We start from the raw sequence: 20,493 nt of genomic DNA on the forward strand, positions 1-20,493 counted from the left end.
CTGTCTTGTTTAAGGTACTTATTGGCCTGCTATTGTCACTGGACACTAGACAATAGAAGGGTAGCTACTATAGACTCGAGACTGGAGCGACTGCTCCGGTAATCTGATTAGAGCTAAAGTCAGTGGTCAGTTCTCAACGTGTAATGGTTGACTGTACTGCACAATCACCAACTCATACTACTAAAGAATTCCTCTACATCATACACAGAATATGTCGCACAGGAAAAATAACATAACTCTATTTGTAACTAATCACATGAAACATAATGTTGAATCCTACAGTGCAATGCTTTGTTTCTGATGAATCAATGTGACAATTTCCAGTTACCAATTTGTCAATATTTTCTCAACAGATAAAATCTGATTTACCGTTCTGAACAGCAAGAAAACACTAAAACACTGAGAGCCATGTACACCATGATCGGTATCACCTACCTCTTGTTCCTGTGACATAATCCTGTCAAATTCTGGTACAATTCTGCTAACATCCACAAACACACATGCTTGTTACTAACCAAGATCAGCCACACACACTAATTTTATGGAGTACAATAAATCTTACTAGGGTAAATACACTTTTAGAAGGAGGAGTAATGTTTATATACAGGATGTCCACCCTCTATAGCCTACACCTATATACTATGTCTTACACAGCTCCTCCCCAGTCTAACCAGGACTCCCTGACTTTAAACCATCACAATCTAGTCAGCAATCTTTTGAGCAAGAATAGGCAAATCTTTCAAAATAAACAAAACAACCAAAGCATGTCAACAACAATAAGTGAGAAATATTGTTTCTGTAGGGGAGATGCCCAGTTCTATATACCAGTATTATGACCTTGAGTACTGAGTTCTATACAAGAGGATATTGTCTGAAAGGTTGTAATATTGTCTCTGTAAGAGAGACGACTAGTTCTATATGACCTTGAGTGCAGACATCTGTACAGGAGGATATTGTCTGAAAGGTTGCAATATTGTCTCTCTAAGGGAGATGTCTGATTCTAAATGACCTCGATTTAACAGAGATCTGTACAGGTGGGTATTGCCCGAAAGTTCTTATCACATAATTGTCTTTTTTGACATAAAACCAGTCAAAAATATGAATTTTTTGAGTGTTGTGATAAAAGATGAAGATGTTAAAATTTTTCTTGCCATTATATGAAATGAAAACTCATTTAATATAAGATCCTAATCAAATTTCCATTGTTTCTATGCAGAATGCTGCTCTCTGATTGGCCGAGTTTTTCTTTCTGTACCTCTATGAAAACAAACGTAAAATGCACAGAAATAAAAATGTTTACAAAATTTTGTAAGAATTCGCTATGTGAATTCATAGAGTTTGCAAGAAATGTTTTTATCATACCCCTATGAAACTACAAAACATTGACATCAATGCTTAAATAGATATAGGATACAAGTTATACATTATCATGACCTTGGGCCTCTTGCATTGGTTACTGTGCAGAATATATCTCTAAAAGTAAAAGTTGGTACCGACCTACAACAAGTTACCCCCTCCATTAGGTGGCTACAATCTGATCCCAATCCCAAAAGTGGCAACAGATATATATATTTTTAAAAATTTTACTTATGTTTGTAAATATTTACACAAATTATACAATCATGGATAGGGTGTTGCCCATTATACAACATTTCCTTCCTCACAGTAGCAACACTCAGGACATTCCTTTGTGAAAACCGATATTGTTGAATGGAGCCAATTGTATGCATGCCACTGATGCCTTATTAAATATTAAACCAGTCTGAACTCTAGTGTTTCATTTAATATTAATAAATATCAATTTTACTATCACAACATTTCCCAATGTTTATTTTATGAACCAAATTATGATTCCTTAAAAGGCGAATGATGAATAATTCAACAGAGACACTAGGTGTGTTTACACATGTTATTACCAGTGTTAACAGAGTAAATATCTACCTACACATGTATAGGGTAGGTACTGGTGTATTGTAGACTAGTGACTACATGTGGAACTGCCCGATAACATTGATCCAAATGAATTGAATCTGATAATTCAATACATTATCAGTCCTGACATTCAGATATGTGTACCACTCATTCATAGCTACACACAGCTATTGTATCGCCACTTCAATGCTGCTTATCAATAAGATCAATTTTAATAATTATTACCATGTTCTATTGTAAAGTTGTGTTAAAATCCACACTTGTATATTCCAAGTATGTTTGGCCATATATGTGTGACAGGGGTGGAATCAAGGTAAGGGATTGTGTAAATGGACCTCTCTCCCAACAACCCAACAACCTCGCTCCCCACATCCCAACAACCTCCCTCCCCACATCCCACTAACCTCCCTCGAGCTCCACACAACCCAACAACCTCCCTCCCCACATCCCGACAACCTCCCTCCCCACATCCCACTAACCTCCCTCGAGCTCCACACAACCCGACAACCTCCCTCCCCACATCCCACCAATCTACCCTCCCCACATCCCGACAACCTCCCTCCCCACATCCCACTAACCTCCCTCCTCACATCCCACCAATCTACCCTCCCCACAACCCAACAACCTCCCTCCCCACATCCCAACAGCCTCCCTCCACACATCCCAACAACAACTATATAGGTAATTAATTAATTTTTCTATCTAATGAACGTTCCCCCACAATGACCGAGAATATACCCTAAAATCAGTTAATTAGTTTGATATCATATGTCAATATTTAATCTGAAATATGAATCTGTAGATAAAAGAAATCAACCTGATTTATTTTGTTAAATATTTTGAATTATATCTATTAGAATACCTGGAAAGACATCGGTAATTATATATACCAAGTAACAATCAGTAATATTGCCTTAAAACAGGAAAGATATCATAATGTATTACTGAGCAAATTATGCCGACCATGTAATAACTTACAGTTGAGTTAGCAGCCTCCACAGGGTCCTTCCAGGTGACTTTTTTACTTGACAAAGGACTATGATGAGGACTGTACCCTCCTCCAAGTCTATCCATTGTGTAGTTTGTAATCAGATAATTAATCCAGCATCCTCCACAACAATAATTCCATTATTATACATCTCCACTATCCATTCCTGGTGCCCATACTTACACCAACATGCTTGATTTATCAAGCACACAAACCTTCGAGCTTAATTGTGAAATAAAACTCCAGTGTTTGAAGTTTTTTTTTGGTTGTATAGCAGTAGTCGACCAGAGGAGAGCTTAACACACTAGCCAACCAACCTTGTCAGTCCTCTATGTTCTACACACATACACTAAGTTGTGCTTTCAATTTCAGAGTTGTAAAGGCAAGGCTAAGTCAAACCTATTGAATATGCATTGATAAATGTTAAAACCATTGACAGCCTTATCAGGTATATACCTAGGTCCGCGGGAAGTTTGGATTTAGTGTGGCCGACATGCCCTCACATGTACCTGTATATATACACAGGGGAATTCCGTGTATTACACCAAGTACTCAACCACTGTTGTACCTTTATGGTATCATCAACAAGCAATTTGCTCGACCAACTGTGAATGCACACGCATAATGTCATGCATGCATGCCATCACAGCACAAGCAATACTAAGTTAAACACTGGTTCTATATATATTTGTCTCTAATCAATGATGAAAAACAAACACTGAAAAATTCCATTAACTTAATAACAAACACTGAAAATCCCATTTACCTAACAACAATCTGTAATTCTCGGTTCAAAAATTACCTGTACCCTTGATCACCTATTACAGATGGGAATGACTTCCATTGTTATGGAGTCTAATGCGATCATGTATCCATGGTTTTTAAAGTTATAGGTCAACTTAATCATTCAAATGACTAAACAGCTATTGATGCCATTGATTATTTAAGTCATTTAAGATGGAACCTTGAAATGGAATTATAGGAAGCACATTTCATCTAATACCCATTGTACAGATAGAAAGCAGTTAATATGTTCAATTTTCGGGAGGAAAAATCCTTAAGGAGAATCAATACCATTCTTTACATGTTTACAGAAATTAATTTATTTTTCATACTTCTTACAAGTCTAATTGTTTCCCAAAATCAACAAATATTCCTTTTTGAAACCTAGGTAACATGTTCCATGTTGGTTAGTAGTGGTGCGTTTAGTAGGATTTTTTAATGATGTCAGTTTAATCTGCAGTTTCAATCTCATAAATTTTCAACCCAAAATTAAATGGCAAATACGGGTCAGTAAATGACAATTAAGTTTATTAAAAACCAAATTCTGATAAAACCACATGACAAAATGAATTTCCATTTAGATGCCATAACCATGAGTAATATTTTACTGATGACCAATAGCTGATCATTTCTTACAGGTCTAATATCTTAAAAACTTGACACAGGATAGCTTTAAACCCAGATCCTCATCCCTCTATACCTTAATCATGATGCCTATCCTCCAGGGAATCTCACCTTTAATAGTGCCTTACTGATAACACAAGACAACGGACACCTTAAACTCGTTCTCAATAATAAAACATTGATTAGGAAGGCATAAAGTAATACAGATTATAATGTTGAATTTAAAGTTTTCGTGCTGATGTTGGTTAGCTTGTCTCGTGGTGAGGACCAGGCATTTCCTGTGATTAAGCAGCAAGACAAGTAAAGACATATACCCATAATGTAAGGGGCCGTTCACCTTGAACTGCTTGGCAGAACCTATTTTTTAAGTCAACATGAATTATCTCCCTTACTTACAACAAAATTTAAAAACTGATCATATACATGTATGCATGATACCGAAGAGCTTGATCATTTGGTATATATTATCCCAGCAGGGCAGAAACAAAGTATAATACAGCAAAGCATTAATCCCAATGGAACTGGCCATGGTCCACCAATTAAAAATTATAGTAAATTTAAATATGGCAGTTGGTTGATAAATGAAAGTGTTGGATTTTACACCAGATAGACATAGGTGCATTCACCTGACAGGGCTCCGATAAACCACTCGTCCACTCATCTTGCCTGGGTCAAAACAGGCAAGTGCCGAGTGAACTGTTGGGTCAGACTCGTCCTAGTGCCGAGCAAAAGTTTAGACCACACTGTATCAAATTGTTATGAATCCAAATAAAATTTAAAAGATTTTAATATTGTTATATATGTCGATAAGATGAACCATACACATACCTTAGGCTAACGAGACATGTGTTTACAAATGACTTAATTCACTAGTACGGGCCGAGTCATTCAAACGTTCGTAATTTTCGAAAGCATGCGTCATGATCGATGATAATAAAGCATCAAAGAGATGCTGTAACAAACCAGTGCACATGCTGGCGTTTCTTCACAACTTCCTTCACAACAACGAGCGGCTCGCCAAAGACAATAAGATTTTTTTCGAAACAACCACTGACGAACGTTAAATGAGGGATAATGAGGAAGTCTGACACTAAAGATCGAAATGACTCAAGTGTTTGGTTTAGTTTGGTTTGATTTGTTTAACAGATAAGGTCATTTAAGGACGGCCTCCCGTGCATGCGATATGCATGTGTGTGGCGAGTGCGTATGTGTTTTTTTGAGGCTGCGGTACATTCGTGTTAAGTTTCCTTGTGACTCAAGTGAGGGTGAAAAAGTCCCCGCAAAAAAAGGAAATTCCATAAAGAATGGATGACGTAATACGACCAAGATATCATGAACTGTACTCCTCTAACATAAGTGGTTGCTGGTCGGCCCTTTTTCTATATCGGATATGATTTTTCCGACTGCGCCATGTAAAACCTCTAACATTGTTGGAGTATCATGAACTGTAAATATTGTACAGAGTACCCCAATCTTGCAGATACTTAGTTGACACTGTTTAAAGGTACTGGTTCTATGAAATTAAAAACTAATAACAAATAATTTTGTCGTGTTTTCTTTATTCTATAACTAGATCTGAATCTATTATTAAGATATGATTAGATGTATGCACTCACACAATGACAATAACAGTCTTAACAAAATGAAATCATAAGTTTGCTATTTGGTGCCGAGTGGATTTCAAATAGTGCCGAGTACTTGTACTATTGTAACTAGGCACAGTGCTTAGTGGTTCTAAAAATTCTATGTGAGCCCTGCCTGAGTGATTTTTGTGTTGTTCACTTTAAAGATGTTATAAGCAAAAGGATTTTAGATAGATCTTGACTGTCTGTAAGTAAGTGAAAAGTATTTGAAAACAAATTGATGAGTGATTTCATATAATTGGCTTATCATTCTAAAAGCTTTTGATTCTAAAAAAACAATTTTCAATAATTTTCTAGTTAATATGACCCTAAAACACTTTGTAGATTATAGGGAACTGAGAATAATCTGGTAGATCTCTGGGGATATACAACCAGGAAATACATCTTGGGATCTGAAAAAGTCTCAGTAAACAACATGTTTTTTATAGTAGCCTTTCTGAATGTGAAGAGGTTCTTAACCCTTTCCACCCTAAGAAATTTTTTTTTTATGATTAGTAGAGGTGATATTTTCATGCTATGAAGATTGCATGTGTTTAGGGTAGTTCGATCCTGACCAAATTTGGGATGAATATCAAGTCATATAGAAGCATGGCCCGTACACCAGTTGGATCTGATTGTTCATTGATTGGAACCTGTAAACATCAACCATGTCAAGTATCTGTGAAGTATAATGTATTTCATGGCCTTTAAACAAACTATGGTATCACAACAGACTTACTAACCATTTAAAGTCCACTTGCTAAATTCAGTACTAATCAATTCATATGCTGATTTTTCACATACACTTCACCTTGTTTTAGGTTTCATCCAAGCATGAACTTGTTCCAACAATCGACACCCAATTATATTTGGTATACTGTAAAGTTTGTACAGTAGAGGAAACCCTGGTACATATCCATTTCCACATTTGTATGTTTTTTTAATTTGTTTATAATTCTTGATCAGAAATGGCAAATCAACAACAAATGAATGTTTTTAAATAAAATATCACAAAGATCCTGGGCAGGTCTACACCTGCAGGCCTTTTAATTAGTTTTAAGTTTTAAACAGAACCAATTTTTTTCATTTCAGATAATGTGTAACACAAATGTACACCACACTTTAAACAAACTATCATCCAATTTTCCAGAACACCTAATAGATGTAGAGAACATCTACGTTATAATAGATGTAGAGAACATCTACGTTATAATAGATGTAGAGAACATCTACGTTATAATAGATGTAGAGAACATCTACATTATAATAGATGTAGAGAACATCTACGTTACAATAGATGTAGAGAACATCTACGTTATAATAGATGTAGAGAACATCTACGTTATAATAGATGTAGAGAACATCTACGTTACAATAGATGTAGAGAACATCTACCTTACAATAGATGTAGAGAACATCTACGTTATAATAGATGTAGAGAACATCTACGTTACAATAGATGTAGAGAACATCTACGTTATAATAGATGTAGAGAACATGTACGTTAAAATAGATGTAGAGAACATCTACGTTATAATAGATGTAGAGAACATCTACGTTATAATAGATGTAGAGAACATCTACATTATAATAGATGTAGAGAACATCTAGTTATAATAGATGTAGAGAACATCTACATTACAATAGATGTAGAGAACATCTACGTTACAATAGATGTAGAGAACATCTACGTTATAATAGATGTAGAGAACATCTACGTTATAATAGATGTAGTGAACATCTACGTTACAATAGATGTAGAGAACATCTACATTATAATAGATGTAGAGAACATCTACGTTACAATAGATGTAGAGAACATCTACGTTATAACAGATGTAGAGAACATCTACATTATAATAGATGTAGAGAACATCTACGTTATAATAGATGTAGAGAACATCTACGTTACAATAGATGTAGTGAACATCTACATTACAATAGATGTAGAGAACATCTACGTTACAATAGATGTAGAGAACATCTACGTTACAATATAGATGTAGAGAACATCTACGTTATAATAGATGTAGAGAACATCTACATTATAATAGATGTAGAGAACATCTACGTTATAATAGATGTAGAGAACATCTACGTTATAATAGATGTAGAGAACATCTACGTTACAATAGATGTAGAGAACATCTACGTTATAATAGATGTAGAGAACATCTACGTTACAATAGATGTAGAGAACATCTACGTTACAATAGATGTAGAGAACATCTACGTTATAATAGATGTAGAGAACATCTACGTTATAATAGATGTAGAGAACATCTACGTTACAATAGATGTAGAGAACATCTACGTTACAATAGATGTAGAGAACATCTACGTTATAATAGATGTGGAGAACATCTACGTTATAATAGATGTAGAGAACATCTACGTTACAATAGATGTAGAGAACATCTACGTTATAATAGATGTAGAGAACATCTGTGGTACAATAGATGTAGAGAACATCTATGTTACAATAGATGTAGAGAACATCTACGTTACAATAGATGTAGAGAACATCTACGTTACAATAGATGTAGAGAACATCTACGTTATAATAGATGTAGAGAACATCTACGTTACAATAGATGTAAAGAACATCTACGTTACAATAGATGTAGAGAACATCTACGTTACAATAGATGTAGAGAACATCTACGTTATAATAGATGTAGAGAATATCTACGTTATAATAGATGTAGAGAATATCTACGTTATAATAGATGTAGAGAACATCTGTGGTACAATAGATGTAGAGAACATCTACGTTATAATAGATGTAGAGAACATCTACGTTATAATAGATGTAGAGAACATCTACGTTACAATAGATGTAGAGAACATCTACGTTATAATAGATGTAGAGAACATCTACGTTATAATAGATGTAGAGAACATCTACGTTATAATAGATGTAGAGAACATCTACATTATAATAGATGTAGAGAACATCTACGTTACAATAGATGTAGAGAACATCTACGTTACAATAGATGTAGAGAACATCTACGTTACAATAGATGTAGAGAACATCTACGTTATAATAGATGTAGAGAACATCTACGTTATAATAGATGTAGAGAACATCTACGTTACAATAGATGTAGAGAACATCTACGTTATAATAGATGTAGAGAACATCTACGTTATAATAGATGTAGAGAACATCTACGTTATAATAGATGTAGAGAACATCTACATTACAATAGATGTAGAGAACATCTACATTACAATAGATGTAGAGAATATCTACGTTACAATAGATGTAGAGAACATCTATGTTACAATAGATGTAGAGAACATCTACATTATAATAGATGTAGAGAACATCTACATTACAATAGATGTAGTGAACATCAACATTACAATAGATGTAGTGAACATCTACGTTATAATAGATGTAGAGAACATCTACCTTACAATAGATGTAGAGAACATCTACGTTACAATATAGAGAACATCTATGTTACAATAGATGTAGAGAACATCTACGTTACAATAGATGTAGAGAACATCTACGTTACAATAGATGTAGAGAACATCAACGTTACAATATAAATGTAGAGAACATCTACGTTATAATAGATGTAGAGAACATCTATGTTATAATAGATGTAGAGAACATCTACGTTACAATATAAATGTAGAGAACATCTACGTTATAATAGATGTAGAGAACATCTACGTTACAATAGATGTAGAGAACATCTACGTTATAATAGATGTAGAGAACATCTACGTTACAATCGATGTAGAGAACATCTACATTACAATAGATAAACAGAACATCTACGTTACAATAGATGTAGAGAACATCTACGTTATAATAGATGTAGAGAACATCTACATTACAATAGATATACAGAACATCTACATTACAATAGATATACAGAACATCTACGTTACAATAGATGTAGAGAACATCTACGTTACAATAGATGTAGAGAACAACTACGTTACAATAGATGTAGAGAACATAGATCTATGTTACAATAGTTGTAGAGAATACCTGTATTATAGATGTAGAGAACATGTAGGTTACAACAGATGTAGCATATATATATCTTACTTCTTTGGTCATACAATATTAAGTTTTTTCTTGTAAAACTAATTTTTATGATGTAATACTTACTGTAAGTTCATCCTACAGTACTGGTGGATTAATGTTTTACTGTAATGAATACATGTACTTTTTCCTGATGATAGATATCACATATTGCAAGATATTGTTGCATCACTGTCAATTACCTTTGTAACCCTTCATTTACTCAGCTTACTTTCGCCTTGAGATTATATGTGGTGAGCAGTACTAGTTGATGACCTTAAGGTAACTGGCAACTTGACAAATTTGATAACCTTGACCTTTCTCTCACCTTGACAGATCCTGCAGTGCCCTTCAGCTTACTCTCCAGCAGTCCCACACGTTCATTAGCCTCCTTTTCCAGCTCCTCCACTGTGGACACCAGGACCTCATTCTGTTCACTTAGGTCATTCACATAAGCCTGTAGCACCCGCACTCGTGTCTGATAAAACATTGAAAAATATTACATAAAAGATAAAAGGCAAATGCACTATGCATGAAAGCTAGAAATTAAAGTAGTACAAACACAACAGATCTAGACATTCAAGCAAGTACCAAAACATTCTCTTCTGAACAAAGACAAGAGGTTTTCTTCTGACAAAAAGCTAAAGACATAAGGTTCTCTTCTGAACAAAGACAGGAGGTTCTCATCTGAACAAAGGCAAGAGGTTCTCTTCTGAAAAAAAGACAAGAGGCTCGATCTCTTCTGAACAAAAACAAGACGCTTTCTTCTGAACAAATACAAGAGGTTCTATTATGAACAAAGACAAGAGGCCCATGGACCTTAACGCGCATCTGACTCTAAAAACCCTAGTACTCTATATATTGTAGTATACATCGGTACTTAAAATGACACTGTAGGCCATGATGGCCATCTTGGATTTCAGACTGACCCAAAAAAACACTTGATCAGGACCATCATTTCAGTTAAGTTCGAGTCAAATCCCACAGGTGGAACTTGAGAAGTTTGAAATTGGTGTTGTTCAGGATAATCATGATTGCGCAATCATGTTACAAAATGGCTACCATGACTGCTTTGTCAAAGTTTTTACAAAGCTGGAAAATAATAATACTTTGTTAGCTCCCATTCCTTAACATCCTCACCAATTTTCAGCTCAATGGCACCAGTGGAACTGTTTAAAGTATGTTTTTTCAAGATGGCTGTCATGCTGTGCTCACGCTATCGATCGCATTTTGCGCATTTCGCGAAATGTAATCACTAATTGCGAAAATATAATTAAGTATTTTCGCAACTTTTGCGAAACTGTTTTTAACCTAAATAAGACATAATATAGACTGCATAAATATCCCCCTGTCTTAAATCTTTAATTCATCCACTTACGTTTTCACTAATTACGATGTCATTACATCTAACTTATCCTGTGATCGAACTACATGATTAACACATGTCATGTATGTTACGGAAACGGAAGTACTTAAATAAATCTGAATCATTTGAGCGTTAGTTTGATGGGCAATGCTTTGTAAAGCGTTTAGATAACTTGGGCAAAAACATGGCAGCTGTGACCCTATGGCAGACAAATGTTCTGCCTGTGCCGCAAGCTTACATTGCTCTAAAAACAAAATGACAATTGTCTGTTCAATGTTATTTCAACTTTCATTAATTGTATGTACAATATTATTTAGTATTTAACAAGTATGTATCATTCAATGTCTTGTATCACGAACATATTACATAAGGTACAATTCACGGTAAACTCCACGTTGTGACAGGGCTGCAAAATTATTTGTTCAGGGTGATTTATGTATGAAGCATCTATTTGGAAATGCATCTGTTTGGAAATGCTGTGAATAGGTTATGCAGCAGATATTCTCCAAATCCAATAACTTATAATTATCACCAATATGATCTAAAGGAATAGGAACAGTCAATTCAATTTTTCGCAACACAAAAAAAAATTTAAAAAAAATAAATAAATAAAAAAAGTCCCGGGAACGATAAGATTAAAACATAAGTTGTGGTTTGAAAATCAAGTTGAAAATAACATTATTTCAGTGTAATCTCAAGTGTGTTCTTTTTCAATATGAAAATAATAGCAGCTAAAACACAACTGTTTTGGTATGATACAATGCTTTTTAGTTGGTTGAATATTTTTTGTTTATGCTGTAATACATATTTGGCAGTATTTTGTAATTTATAAATTCTTAAATAATGAACACTTTTAATGCCTGCCTTTACTAATAAAATAGTTTAACACATTGTATTAATATGTATATATCAAACAAATATGCGTGTGCTATATTTAGTTATACAAATTAAATTCTAAGCAATAACATTGTCTTGCTAAAACCATTTCTTATTTGCTAAAGAGAAAAAAGGTATTTTAGCAACTTTTGCTAAAGGATTTTTACGCCTAGAGTGAGCAGTCATGGCCATCCTTTTTGTATCAGATTTACATTGGATGGGTTGTGTCTTGATTTATTCTGTGATGAGATGTTCGCTGATATTGACCCGGACAGTTCAAACTTATACTTATTTTCTAAAGCATAATTTACTGTACTTGGTATTTTTTATATGTCTGGACATCAGTAATTGATAGGATCTATATACTGTGATTTTAAAGCGACTACATGACGTATACATGTACATGTATATCTGTAGATTTCAAACTCATTTATGATTTCTTCTTATAGATAATGAAATGGCTTTAAGAAATAGCGATACCCGAGTCTATCCCATTAAAAGTGATCTTTGATATGTTTATGAGTTTCAAAAACAAAGTTTACCTCGGTTGATGTTTGTAAAGAATGCTACACAGATAAAACATGAATATAGAGTCACATGCACATGGGTGCAATAGATAAATACTAATAAGAACAATGATTTGCGCTGCTTTCTTTTCTGCAAACTTAAAATCAACGAGCAGTAACATATGCATACTTGTATAATTGTAGTATTATTGTTTTACACTGATTTAGGTATTTACAAAACAAGGTTGCAGACCCTTTTAAAGGGAAAGTCTTGATATGTGAAATATTTTCATATGCCTGCATGATGGCATTTTTTAACAGTGATTTCTACAGTTATCGCTTTTATCTAAAGCAATAAAAAAAAAAAAAATCAACACTACCAATCTTAACTTATCTACTTTACTAGATGTACATATATTTAAGTTGTTCCATGCTTATATATGTGTTGTAATCTAGATCTACACACCTCCACCTGGGCCATAAGTGTATAGTAGAGAACAGCTGGAAAGGGTAAAGCAGGGTAACGCGACAATCAACAAGCTGTTACTACTGCACACAAAATCACAATCAATAAATCATCCCAACATATCCTCACAGAATAGTATTGTCACGGAGATGTACTTCAGTAAACGATCCAGACCCGCACACAATGCAAAAGTGTGACAAGGTACACATACGCAGTGTGTTATCTATATAAATCACTCAAATCTGAGTAGGATCTTTGATCAGTTTAAGCTTTGATGTGAAACATAATGCAGGGACATTTACAGACCTAGTGTAGTTATAAGTTTTAAATATCATGAAGGTATATTATATTAAAGCATTCCTAAATATGGAACGTTACTAAACGTACATGAGCCTGTTATTTTCATAACCATTTTGAATAAATCAATATCGGATTCTCTATTCATACATAAAAAATTAAATGACTTCAGGTTTGTTTAAACCGTTCTGTACATGGGTTTCTCTCCTATTTATTAGCTCTGCAAGCCATTTACTGAATCTTGCATTTTTGACAACGCGTGGCCCATTTAGACAAGAATTCTCACCAATATTGTAAAATATACGTTATCGTCCACGTTTTCTAATGAATAGTATACCTTCTCTGTATCTTCTCCGCGACGTTCAGCATCATCAAGTCGCTGCAACCTGTTTTCATACACTCCCTTGAACTCCCCGAGTAGGTTCTGCATCTGTCCACTCGTCTTTCCACCTGTCACCCTCCCTTGTCCCACTATATCATCCATTTCGAGGACTCCGCCTTAGATATCAAGTTGATCTATATGTCCCTCGTCGTTATTAACACACCATCACTTTCATCAGTAAATCATCAATTCATCATCTTAAATAATAGTTCATGATGAGTTGTTGCAAGCTTCATCGGAGCGGAAGACAGCCCTAGTAATCCAACACCAAAAGCTCACAGTAAGCTTTGATTTCATTGGATGGTTTCAAAATCACATGGAAAAGTGACCCAATAGTAACACTTCTACTTTTAGCTCAATGTTTTGATTTTGCACATGGGAGTAATAACATTTTTGATACTTGTTTTATCATAATGTTTCTCCAGAAACAGACAGTGTCATGGTGTCTTTTTAAACGACAAACGTATTATAAGTGATTTCTTGATGTTAGCAGATTAATTTGCATTGATAATCATTGATGAACCGTATGTGCCGGGAAACAGTTTGGGCAAGTTTTGACACGATCGACCTGCCGTCGAGAGTTGTCGAGAGTGAGCTTCACGCTGTGATGATCCGGGTCAATAGGCGGAAATTATGAATACAATGTGACTACCGAGTTAGTGGGGAAAGTAATAACAAGACAAACGCAAATGTTTTCTTAGGATTAAGATGATTAGCCTTTGTTACAATTGGGCAAGCACATAAATATTTACAGTGGTAGTCTAGTAATTAATTAATTCGGTAAGCTTAGGCCTAAGCTTACGTGTTAGCCAATATTTGTAGTATTCTCTCATTTCATGTCATAGTATTTATACTGATACATAGGTATATGTGACACACTTTTGTTACAACCGTACCGATATATACATAACGAGGCTGTATAATTTAAAAAAAAAATGTATTTATTAAATGAGAAATTTCTCTGAACAAGTCTTAAGACTCGATCCGTGTAACTGAAGAAATGAATGATTAAATGGTTAGAATATTCATAGGACAGTTTTCTAAAATCAAGGTAATTCCCAGAACACTGACAAAACGGCCTAGTTATTTTCCAATAAAAAAAAAAATAACAAAAAAAAAAAACCCGCGATAAATTAGGTGCCCTATGTATTGCTCTTTGACGGTTTTCATTACTGAAGATATTCTAATACCAGTCCATGATGTCCGATTTGTCTTATCGTTTAAAAGTCCCATGTATTTCAAAACGCTGAAATTGCCATAAAAAAATATCGAATTCTGGAGCTGGCCTCAGCAGCTCAACACAGATACTAAATTCTCCATGGGATCTAAGCGAGCTAACTCTTCCTCCTATATCTTTGGACTCCAATGCAATCATATTCCATTGAGAAAAAAACAGAAGTTGAGCATCCTTGAACAAATTAAACAATAATGTCTATAGTTCCAAAAGTTCGACTTCATAGCTTTTGCCAAGGAAGACTTTCGGCTTTTCAGTCAGCATCTTGGCTCTTCACATGTCTACTTCAATATTCAACATACTACCTAGTTTTTTTCCACAAAAGGTCATGTATCTTAGTAATTTCTGGATTCTGAGGAAATTACTATGTTTTTTGTGTATGCGATAAACACTGATATATGTTAACATGGGAGCTGTTGAACTTGAGGGTCAATGTATATTTTAGTCCAACAATGCAAGGTTGATTGCGGTCATTAAATCTGTATTGTTATAGGCTATATCTGTAAAAAGGTAGCAAGCACGTAGCTTAATTAGTCACGTTTTAATCATTTCATATTTCTTTCGTACTATTTTAAGTTTCCCCGTGTTTTCCCATGTTATCAACACTTTAGACCATTACAGTCACTGGTGAGTCGTAGAAGCACGAGATATAACTGTATGATTAAGTGTAATTCACTGTTTGACTCCAATGACGTCGTACCTTACTCTTTAATTTGTATTGAATGGTAAATCCTTGTAAGAGTTGTTTCCCTTTACTCGATGAATTGGATCAATTTAGATTAATGAAATCTCGTTAATTCTCAAAATCAACTAAAACTTGATACGAATATAATGCAATTAATTGATCAATATGATGGAAACATTTTTTTAAAAATTTTGTAGGCCTACCTTTTTAAGCATCTGATTGTATAGAGATACATCATGTACCATTTCTCGCTCTTATCGCGTCATACCAGAGACTTATATATACTAAATATATTGGTATATAGATCTCTGATCATACGGACAAACAACAGGGGCATGGCTAGTCTTATATTAAAAAAACAGCAGGAATATATATATGTATTTCTGGCTATTTTTTAGTATAAGACTAGACATGCCCCTGTGTGTCATCTATATAGAAGAATAATGTTTGGAAATGTCAATCTGTTAGTTTTTCTATAGTTACTTTGTGATAAGATGAAGAATGGAATAATTCTAGATCACACAAATAACCAAACCTAAAAATAGCCAAACAGGATTGGAGCATTTGTTTGACCGGATTTGAAAATTTCAACATGTTACTTCTGTTAAAATGCACCATAGTAGGAATTTACAGGCTTGAAAAATATCACAGTTTTGACAGGATTTGCCTTAAAACACACGTTTCCATGGGACTTTCACGTTACAGAATTTAGGGAAGGTTCCTTAAGTAAGATTTGCTATTAAATCCAAGTGTCTTCATTTGAAAAAAAACCACCATTATTTCCATGATTAAGGAACATTGTCGTAAACGGGGCTTTGATCTGAGTGAGCTAGTCTCCTTTTATCATTGGGATTAGACCAACCATAGTTGAGGTACTAGTAATACGAGAGAAAGTCGGTTAACAATGAACAGTTATTGTCAATTGTGAGGTACTAGTAATACGAGAGAAAGTCAGTTAACAATGGTCGTTTAGACAAAACATTTTTAATTCCAGCAATTGCGAAAATCCGTTTTAAAATTTTCTTTACCATGAGACAAAACAGAAAATACAGGCTCACGAAGTTTTCATCACCACCGAAATATTGCCTTCCGGTCTTTATACGCAAGATAGTACAGACAGTCCCATAATACCAGTTCGTCTTGTAGTTCCGCATCACTCCGTAACAATTTGCTAAGCAGGACACGGATTATCACCGGATCTTCTGAGCTGCAGATTTTCACCATCTGCTTGTCCGGCGGAACGGTCAGCAGACCATACTTGTTGACCATGTCCTGTGCAAAGTTTCCATGTCTTTCGGGGATGTACCCAAAAGACGAAAGTTTTTTCAGTATTTCATTAAAACGAGATCGCATCTTAACCTGTTCATCCATCGCCTCCTTCCCTATCATCACCTCTATATTGGCTGTGCTGTATCCGTAATATCGCTTACGCATATACTTTTGGGAATCGAATTTCTTAGAGAACACATACTGCAGGATTCGCCTGTCCAACTGGAAGGCAATCTCACCTACAAGTCTTGTATTGTCTTCAATTTTCGCCAGCTTCTGACAGTGGGACTCCGTCAGTGTAGGCTTAAACCCGATCACGCTGTCGATTGGACGGTGAAGCACGTTGCTGCCAGCTGTAAGAGAAACAATAACATATTTTTGTACACGTTTACCTCTCTCTCCCAACCATCAACTGAATATAAGTATCAATCCTTGACGAACTGGTGTGAATCGTTTTAAATTGCTCAACTTTGTGATTTCGGTAGCTTACCTGCGATCAGTGAATTTGTACCTGGCCGCTGTAGTGAACTGCCACTCTGTTCCAAACTATCTGTAAAATAACAGAAGCATTTAATTTTAACCAAAGCGGCCTAGGTGGAAGAAAATTGCAGGGACAAGACTAACTTTAACACCACGGAACTTGGTCAGGTCTACACACTGATCATGCTAGCTATTAATGAAGATTGGTAGTTAGGTGACGCAATTATTTAGTGATAAACTTCCTTTCACTTAGACGACAGGGGTTAGATTCCCGAATTAAATTTACACGATGTAAAGGAGTTATTATGCTCTTTAGGTTTCGGCGAAATATGGTTCTGTCAATCACCAAATAACTCTGAAACTATTTTACCTTGTATACGACAAAGAATTTTTGACCAAGCCCAACAGTATTTGAAAGATGCATTAGTCCAAAAGTCCTCGAAATGTGTTTTATATAAACGTATTGTGGATAATTGTTCTATTCAGTTTTATTTAACTAAGTATATACCTATGAAATTCAGAATATTTTTATCAAAACTTCGCATGTCTGCGCATTCCTTAGCAATCGAAACTGGCCGCTTTAACAATATTGATCGAAATTTGAGACACTGTTTAATTTGTAAATCAACGACTGAGATAGAAGATGAATACCATTTTGTATTAATATGTAATAAGTATACCAATTTATGAAGACGCCTCATTAAGAAATACTATTGGCAAAAGCCTTCAATGTTCAAATTAATACAGTTATTAAGTGTACAAAATATCAAAGAATTAAGTCGCTTAGGCAAATTTATATTTGAAGCAAACAAAATCCGATCTTTTTATCTTTAATCCGTACTCCACTTTGTATTTGTACTGTAGCATTGCTGTTCTATGCCATTATCATGTATTGTTTTGCTTATAACATGTACTTATGGGCCGTATGGCCTACAGTCAATAAAGAAATTGAATTAAATTTACTGCTCGCCAATAAAGTTTCTTAGAGGACCACCGAGTGATCTTGTTCAAGACAAAATACAGAATGTTTGTGACCAAAGTCGATTCCATTGGATTAGGTTTTACTATGTCTATGAAGACAGGACTCACAACAGAAAATATGATCTACCTGTATAGGGCAAAGTGTCTGCAGCTCCACCCTGTTGTCTTGGTCTGGCTGGTGTGGACGTAGCTATAGGGTCGCCTACAGCTTTACGAGCAACACTGGCCGGACTGTTTGTTGTTCTGACTGAACGGTCACTATATTGATCCATGCCTTGACCAGGATGGACACCACGTCCAGACTGATCACCACCAAACTGACCAAGACTTGATGGAACACTCCCGTATCCCTCACTTCCGGTTTGGTCAAGGATGCCGCTGACCGCCACACGTCTGTCTCCGACGCTTACGCTGAAGGGAGATCCAGGCATCTGGCCCGGATCTGCTGCGTTCGTCGTAGCATACTCTCCGGGGACGATTTGTCTCGATAACAATTTTTCCAGCCGGTCGTCAATGCTCGATGCTGAACCCGGATACTTTTGATTTGATGTCATCATTGTTTTATTCTCAGCCGTATTTCGGAAACTAGGACTGGCCGTGTCTGTAAATAACTGTGCACTTCCGCCGTTCACTGTTGGAGTCAGCACATTACTCCTTGACTGCCCTGTTGGTATAGAAGGCTGAGACGGGGACCTGTCTCGTGGTACGGGAGATTTGTTTCGTGATACAGGAGACTTGCTTCTTGATACGGGAGACCTGTTAGGCGGAAGGGGACTTCGGGAACTATTTTGTCTACCGGAGACTGACGGAGAACTCGGCGCAATAACTACAGCAGGATCATCGCTAATGTAATTTCTGGGGGAGTAGTGTCGAGGTGGTTGCTTTTGTGAAGATCCAGGGATGTTCAAATTCTGTTCATTCCGCTGACCACTGTTTTGGGGTTGTCCTGATAAAGACAAGATAGTCTCTGGAGGCCTTGTGGGTGTTAATTGGCTACCATGCTGAAACAAGTCCGAGGGATGTTTACTCGGTTGGTTTGGACCCGACAGCTGATATTGACCAGGGTTATATTGGTCGTGTTGTGGAGTCGACACTGATGGGTACTGCTTTCTTCCTTGCGACGTTGCTGATACTTGCTGTTTTGGAGGGCCATGGCTGTGCGACAGGGTTTGGCCCGGTGATATTGGTCTGAATGGACTGACAGTCGGCGATGATCTCAACTTAGTATCGTTGTTATTTAATGTGTCTTTTGAGAGAAACTCTAAAAGAATAAACAAGAAAGTGAAAATACAGCGGAAACGAGTCTGGATTCGAACCCCGACCGTGAACCCTGACCTTGAACCCTGAATCATCCGAGGCCAATGTTATTTATAACACAGATTTTTGTCTCCCCTTTCAAAAGGAAATTAAACAGTGTAAAATCACGATTAATGAAATCTTCGGACGCTAATTAAAAAAATGTATTGATATCCATCCTTCCCTGTTATGAGAGATTATACATACTTTTGGTCTGACCAGCCAGCTTTTCATCACTCCAGACCAGTAAACTGGCCAATACTTGGGCAGTCCTCAGGGAGGCGTTCTCACTCATGGACACCAAACATTGCCGTAGTTGTCGGTTTTCCTCCTTCAGCCGGGCGTTCTCTGCTCGGATCACCTCGTCGCCCGGTTCCTTGACCAGACGAACGTTCTCCGGTCGGAAAACGTGACCATCGCTCGGTAACGTCTGACTGGCCAGATCGTTAGAGGCGAGCGTTTGGAACCTTTCATTCCACACCGACATTCTCTTCTGTTGACATGACTGGTTTCACTCGACTCAACTCCAAACCCCAACAAAACGTATCCATGGAACAGTGATGACGTCATAATGATGACAATAAGAATTGTGCCTAAATGTGACGTCATAATTCTATCTGGACTAAAATACCACATTTTCTACGTGTGTTACTCT

At 35.9% G+C, this 20,493-nt stretch overlaps 2 protein-coding genes across 21 annotated transcripts in view; both read right to left on the reverse strand.

Moving 5' to 3' along the window:
• Positions 1 to 14,155, reverse strand: part of LOC117338177 (early endosome antigen 1-like) — a 103,236-nt gene extending 89,081 nt beyond the window's left edge. For 12 of the 20 annotated variants that reach the window (XM_033899420.1, XM_033899425.1, XM_033899422.1 and 9 more), the window contains exons 1-2: positions 13,849 to 14,152; positions 10,329 to 10,478 (exon numbers count right to left, since the gene is read on the reverse strand). In XM_033899420.1, coding sequence (XP_033755311.1) covers positions 10,329 to 10,478; positions 13,849 to 13,995 — 297 coding nt within the window. In that variant the 5' untranslated portion in view covers positions 13,996 to 14,152. Of the gene's footprint in view, positions 1 to 2,910; positions 3,301 to 10,328; positions 10,479 to 13,848 lie in introns of those variants that run through there. The other 8 variants (XM_033899410.1, XM_033899419.1, XM_033899414.1 and 5 more) reach the window with 4 other exon arrangements.
• Positions 14,156 to 16,786: 2,631 nt separating this feature from the next.
• LOC117338351 lies at positions 16,787 to 20,493 on the reverse strand. Its single transcript, XM_033899675.1, has 4 exons — positions 20,046 to 20,493; positions 18,670 to 19,803; positions 17,572 to 17,631; positions 16,787 to 17,434 (listed from the first exon to the last, which is right to left on the reverse strand). The coding sequence occupies exons 1-4, from the start codon at positions 20,323 to 20,325 to the stop codon at positions 16,881 to 16,883; spliced, it is 2,028 nt and encodes a 675-aa protein (XP_033755566.1). The 5' UTR covers positions 20,326 to 20,493; the 3' UTR covers positions 16,787 to 16,880.

Source organism: Pecten maximus, chromosome 11 (assembly GCF_902652985.1).
Source record: "Pecten maximus chromosome 11, xPecMax1.1, whole genome shotgun sequence".
Classification (NCBI taxonomy): domain Eukaryota; kingdom Metazoa; phylum Mollusca; class Bivalvia; order Pectinida; family Pectinidae; genus Pecten; species Pecten maximus.